Below are 6628 nucleotides of genomic sequence, written 5' to 3'. Positions count from 1 at the left end.
CCTGCTGTTTTCGCTCCGTCTCCGGCTGAGGCTCCTGCCTGGGGATGGTTTACCTGGAGACAGGCTGGTCATCGCCAGGGCGCTTTCTCATTGGCCGAGCTGGCAGGGACTTTCCTGCTTTGCTAAAGTCACCCCCTGGCCGCCCCCGCCCCACAGCCACTTGGAGGGCGAGCATCCAGGAGGAAGGGGCAAGGGACACTTGGGCTTGAGTCGCCCCTCGCCCGCCTCGGCCCAGGAAGAGCTGCAGAGATGGAGCCCAGAGGAGGAAGAGGAGGAGGAGGAGGAAGAAGAGCCCTTTGCTGCCTCTGGGCGACCCTCCTCCTCGCCCCGCCAAGGGGGGCCGGAGCCCTGAAAGGTCAGGGGGCGCAGAGGGAGGGGGAGCGGTCTGGGGAGGGGTCCCTGCGAGGAAGCCGGGTGGGGGGCTGGGGGAGAAAGATTGCGCCCCTGGGCGTTGCTTGTGGGCAAAGGAGGAGGGGTCTCTTGGGCTAAGGGAGGAGAAGCCCCCTCCCCCTGACAGGTGTAGAAGCTGCGCCCGGGAAAACGGAGGGATTGGGGGGAGGAAGGAAAGTGGACGTCCCACCCCCACCCCCCACGAAAGAGTGCTGGGAGGTGCGTGGAATGGGAGGATGACGGGCAAGGAGGATTTGCTCCTTCAACTAAGGTGGTCTAGTTTTTTTAAAAAAAATGAAGGGGGAAATGGGGTGAAAACAGCACTCCCCCCCTACACACACCTAGCTTAAAAGATCAGAATCTGTGCCCCTAGCCTTTCCTGTTACAAGGAGGGAAAGGGAAATAAAACAAGAATTATTATTCCTCTCTCTGAGCTCAGCTGCCACAGAGACCTGCCTGGTCTGGAGGAAGGAAATTGGACGCCCCCAAAACACGAGGGAGGGGAGAGAGGATCTGAACCCTCAACTAAGCTGGTCCAGGGGTTAAAAAAAAGAGGGGGGAGGACTGGGTGCAAACAGCACCCCCACCCCACCCACTGCCTTGCATCGAAGTTCGGGATTTGTGCCTCTAGCCTTTCCTGTTGGAAGGAGGGAAAGGGAGATAAAAGAAGAATTGTTCTTTCTCCTTTATAGACTAGGCTGCCACAGAGACCTGCCTGGTTCAGAAGCCCCCAGTGGTCACCCCCAAAAGGCATCAGCCCCCCACCTAATGCCCCCCCAAGACAGAGCGGTCTCTCTCCTCCCCAGCAACACAAAAGGGGCCAGAAACTTCGGTGGACCCTTAAAAAATCTCTGAGTAGAACCCTTATAAACGCTGAGGAAATCCTTGAATTCTTGGTTTCACTTTGGGGCAAGGAGCTCAGGGCAGAGTTACATCCTTGCTATATTCACAACAACATGTAATGTGTGAGATCCTCTTTGGTTCTCATATGACAAGGACATATACGCTGCTCTACTGGGATTTTTGCATATCTGCCTGACAAATAGGCCGTAGGAATGGTTTGAAAACGGGCCATGGTGAAAGCTCTCCGAAGGGTGGGATTGGTGATATTCGCCAAATAATTGGCGCAGGTTTTGACTGTTTTCAGTCGGGGAAACCAGTGGGAGGACCCTGGGTTCTGTATTTTTGTGATATCTAACAGAGCGTCTCTCTCCAGGATCCATTCCCGAACTTTGTCCGGGCTCCACAGTTTGAGAATATTAAACTCCGGTAGGGTGTATCTAACCAGGATCTCAGATAGATTTTGACGCCAAGTGGTGTTCTTTTGAAGAGATACAAAGGCTTGTTTGGCCAATAAGGTGTTTGAAGTGTTTGCAAGGTTGATGTAAAAACGTAGGAATCTTAAGTGGGCCCTGGCCTTCAGGGATGCGATGTTACAAACTATTCCCAAATCAATAGCCAGTAAAGTTTTTACTGGTGGACGCTGATCCACGGATTTCTCACGTGGTAGCGGTCTTTGTGGTGAAGGCTATGAAAACTAGGGTATGGTTCCTGGAGGAAATGGTGAGGTCCCTCCCATTGCTCTCCTAACCTGTTGCTGTATCTTCTTTCCTGAATGGCGAGGTTCTTTGGGTAGTTTCCTTGCTGGGACAGCATGGCATGAATTTTAGCTTATTTTTATAATTTTATTGTTTATCTTTTAATAATGTTTTATGGTATTTTGTGTAAAGGCATGGACCTCACAAATCTAATAATAAACTTGATATTCACAACAACCCTGTGAGGAGTCATGGTTGGTCTCTCGAAGGATTCCTCCAACTTTCGATCTGCCAGAGTCACCCCACACACAAATGCCCCCCAGGATCACCTTTGGGGGCTGTTATGGCTGTGAAAGGAGAGGATTTTAAAGTCTGTGTGTTTGGGAGCAGATGAAGCCCCCCCCCGTCTTCTTAGAGAGCCTTCCTGGTGGTGGCCCCATTCCGAGCAATGCGGCAGGTTCTCCCTCATCCTGCTGCGGGGTCCTAAAGCCTCCCTCTCTCTCTCCCTCCCCTGCAGTGGAGGACACCCTGGTGGAGCTGGACTTCTTCCAGGAGAGCTTCCCTTCGGAGAAGAAGTCCGGGGAGTTCCTGCTGGAGTTTGACAACGAGGAGATCCTGCACGTGGACTGGGAGAAGAAGCAGAACGTCTGGAGGCTGCCGGACTTCCAGCGCTTCACCAGCTTCGAGGTGCAGGGCGCCCTGGCCAACATCGCCGTCATGAAGAACAACATGGAGGTGCTCATGAAGCGAAGCAACCGCACCCGTGCCCTGAACGGTAGGACACGTGAGGGGGGCAGGGGAGAGAGCTGGGGGGCAGGCAGGGGGTGGTCTCTTGGCTTCTGACCTGGAAGACCCTTCAGGACTCCTTTCTGCCTCCCCAGAGGGAACTCTGCTGGAAGGAGCCAGTCCTTGGCTGACTGAGAGAGGCTAAAAGGGAAGGAAAACCTGGTGGGAGCAGCAGCATTGCACTCTGTACAAGCTCAGAGGCATTCCCAAACCTGAACACCAGGTGCAAAAATACCCACAGAAGCTAATTCCTATGCTTTGCATTTCTAGACTGCTTCAAATGGGTTTTAATCCCATTTCTTTCTCCATCTCCTTCCTCAGTTGCTCCTTCGGCCACTGTGTACCCAGAAAATGCCGTGGAACTGGGGGACCCCAACGTCCTCATCTGCTTTGTGGACAGGTTCTCCCCCCCAGTGCTGAACGTCACCTGGCTGAAGAACAACGAGGTGGTCTCCGAGGGCGTGGAGGAAACAGACTTCTACCCCAGCATGGACAACACTTTCCGCAAGTTCTCCTACCTCCCCTTCGTCCCTCAGCAGGGAGACATCTACGTCTGCCAAGTGGAGCACTGGGGCATCCCAGAGGGAAAGATGGAGAAGATCTGGGGTAAGCACCGGGCAGGATTGGGGCTTTTCTCTGGGACTTGAACTCAGAAACCCAGATTCAGGCTCATAAGAAGGAAGTTCTGAAGATCAGAGTAATTTATGAAAGTGAAGTACATTTGCAGTTCTGAATAATTTATTCCAATCTTACTAGCTGCTTTTTGGGGGGTTCCTTGAGGTAGTTTCTCTCAGTTTAACTGAAAAGTGTGTGCATTAAGGGCTGTGGGGCATGTGTGTCAGGACTCCTGGGTTCTTTCTTCCGCTGAACACACACAGAGAAACAGAGTCCCCCCTTAGCCCTGTCCCCTCTCTCTCCATCCCAGTTTCCAAGGCGCCCTCTCCCATCCCGGAGACGATGGAGAACGTGCTGTGTGCCCTGGGCTTGGCCTTTGGCATCCTGGGCATCATCGCTGGCACCATCCTTTTCTTCAAGGCCATGAGGATGAACGATCGCAGGGGCTTCATGTGAGTCGAACCCGTTTCCCTTCAGGGGCTCAGAGACAAATGCAAGGGAAGCCAAAATACACAGCAAAGGGGTGGGGTGGGCCTCATCCTGCCCAGAAGGTGCTCAGCCTCAATACTCCCAGCTCACCTGCTCCCTTCTCCTTCCTTTTCAGATAATGGGGGATTCCTTTCCTGACAGCCTCTTCCTTCAACCCTCTCAGCTCATCTCCTTTGCCAAGAGTCTCTTCTGCTACAAATCAGCTGGAAGGAGTTGCTTCCTCCGTGTGCAGCTTGTCCTCAGAAGCTTTTAGCTTTTAGCTTTTAAGAACAATTATGATAGCCAAAGATGCTTAGGCAGACTTACATTACTTTTCTCCCTTTTATGTTTCCCTCTTTACAAAGAAATTGCTCTGACTGTTTAAGTAAATAAGAAAAGTATACGGTTTACTCACATTAAATGTCTTGCCATGGTGCAACATTTACAGCTCCCTCTATGCAGGTTCTGAAACTCCCTGGTGCCTTTGCTTCTGGCTGTCTAGTAATCGTGCATTTCATAGAATCATAGAATTGTAGAGTTGGAAGGGACCCTAAGGGTCATCTAGTCCAGCCCCCTGCATTGCAGGAATCTCAGCTAAATCATCTCTGATAGAGGGGCTTGTGGTTTGGCTGCCGATCCTCCCACAAACTCCATGGTTGAGTCAGGATAGTTTTTGTGGGGGCTTCCTGCTTTGCCTGGCCTTGCATCTGCGTGGCTCAAGGAGACCCCCTGCCAACAGAGGGTCAGGCATACTAATTCCTATCTCCACCCCACTTACCCAAAACCATTCACCTCCCTCCCAGTTTTTGGAGAGAGCCTTCCTCAGTTCCGTGCACCCCTCAGGTGTTTCGTTAATCACAAAGAGGATTCATCCAGCTTGTTGGGGAAGCAAGGTTGAAATAGACCCCAAACACCTTTCTCGTCCACATAAAGCAGGGTTGTGTCTGTCTGTGTGGAAGAAAATATCCCTTCTTCTTCCGCAAAACTTTCCCAGTGGCTTCTGTGCAGCCCAATTGCTGTTTTTCATACATGCTCCCATATTTCCAAAAGCAAGGAATAAATCTTACAGTTTGTTGATCTGTTTCTAGTGCTGTTTTCTCTGCCTATAAGCTCTGGATATATTTATTATTTTAAAATGAAAAGGTGAACCGTTGAGGAAATGGGTAGCATTGCAACCAGAGTGGCTGCACTGACTCCTCGTGTCTCTAGGCCCAGATTCTGGGAGATGATAAGAGATCAGGAGAGCCAGTGCTGGTGCCTCCCTGCCTCTGTCCTGGTCTGCCTATCTGTCCCCTGCTGGGAACAGGATGCTGGGGCAGGGGAGCCCTAATCAGCCTGATGATGCAACAGGACTCGTCCAATCTTCAAGGCCTGCTGTGGGTTGTGTGATGCCCCAAACCATTATCCCACAGGACCCGTGGATTCCCACTCTGGGGGAACAGATCAGAGGAACAGAACAACCCATCCCCTTGTCCTAAAATGCCTCACCAGATCAAAGCACCTGCTCTTCCTGAGACTGGAGTGATTGATCAATGGGAGAGGTAGAAAATTCAGGGTGGATGAATGAAGGTCTTCTTCCAGGGTCAACAACACATTAGAGAGGTGTGTGTTTCAGGACATGCAAGGTCAGGATGTGACCCAGTCAGCCTGGCCAAACCTCCATCATGAGTTGACTGTGTTGCCTAGAACATGCCTTAAAACCCTCAGAGAAGGCTTCACTCTTTGCTGGTAGCTCCCTGTCTTGCCCCTATTTTTGTGTGCCTCATTAAGATAAATTAATGCAAGGAGTTGTTCAGCTCTTCCCCCCCCCCTTGCAAGAGTCTCCAGAAGGTAAATGACAGCACCGAGTGGGGTTTGGGAGAGGCGTCCTTCCTGGCGCCAAGCCTTGAGCAGGAACATCTCAGAGGCCAACAGACAAGGCCCAGCTTGCTGTGCAATCTCATACCTTCTTTTGGATCTCAGATGGTGGGATCCAAATTCGGGGGGAGCCAATTAATGCAGCAAGACAGAAGGCAGAGTTTGGCAGAGGGGCAGGGCAGGAGTGCCGCCAGGGCAAGACCTGGGGGCAGAAGGCCAGCGCCCCAGTCAGCAGAAGGAGCAGGAGGCCCCTCCAGGCTGCAGAGCTGACTCTTCCACAGAGAGGTGCCTTGGCAAGAGAGAGAGAGAGAGAGAGAGAGAGAGAGAGAGAGGAGGAAACTCTGGGTCAAGATCTCAGAATACAAGATGCTCAGGGATGGGCTGCCAGGGGACAAATTGGGCATGATAAATGTGGGTTTTGTGGACCCTCAGAGGCACTGAGGCTGAAAACTTCAGATCTATATTCCACAACTGCTCCCATGAGAGAAAGGGAGAAAGGACTGCTCCACTGTAACTGTAGCTGCAGCTTCATGTTTTTACTGCCCTCTCCCCAATGTGAAGGAGAAGCAGAATAACCTCCCTGCAAGCAGGAAACTGGGGCAATGGCTTGGCTATTGCCTTTCTCCCTGCTGTGCTAGATTTCTACTTGCAGGCAGTGCCACTATAATTTGGGTGTCCATGCAGCTCCTGCCTGAGGCTGGGAAGGAGGCCTCTTGGAGGAAGGAACAGACCAAGGGGAGGGGGGCAAAGGGGGTCCCTGGATAGAAGCAGGACTTCTGGGCCCATAGCACATGTCTCCCTCCCCCACCTCTCCCTCCTTCTGCCCCCTTGTTTCTGGCAGCAGAAGAGACGCTGCAGAAAGGCGCTGGGGGGAGTTTCGCTTCCCCCCACTTGGAGGCCTGGAGCACAGCTCAGCATTCAGGGAAATGAAAGAGGGAAGCTGGCCACGATCCAGGAGACGGAGGTCAACAGGG

The 6628-nt window shown here is 52.2% G+C and overlaps 1 protein-coding gene across 1 annotated transcript; it reads left to right on the top strand.

Moving 5' to 3' along the window:
- The first annotated feature begins 135 nt into the window (after nucleotides 1-135).
- On the top strand, nucleotides 136-4076 carry LOC128409474 (HLA class II histocompatibility antigen, DR alpha chain-like). Its single transcript, XM_053379992.1, has 5 exons — nucleotides 136-355; nucleotides 2446-2703; nucleotides 3036-3320; nucleotides 3640-3781; nucleotides 3934-4076. The coding sequence occupies exons 1-5, from the start codon at nucleotides 250-252 to the stop codon at nucleotides 3935-3937; spliced, it is 795 nt and encodes a 264-aa protein (XP_053235967.1). The 5' UTR covers nucleotides 136-249; the 3' UTR covers nucleotides 3938-4076.
- The last annotated feature ends 2552 nt before the right edge of the window (nucleotides 4077-6628 follow it).

Source organism: Podarcis raffonei, chromosome 2 (assembly GCF_027172205.1).
Source record: "Podarcis raffonei isolate rPodRaf1 chromosome 2, rPodRaf1.pri, whole genome shotgun sequence".
Taxonomy (NCBI): domain Eukaryota; kingdom Metazoa; phylum Chordata; class Lepidosauria; order Squamata; family Lacertidae; genus Podarcis; species Podarcis raffonei.
This window is presented reverse-complemented; position numbering and strand designations above follow the sequence as displayed.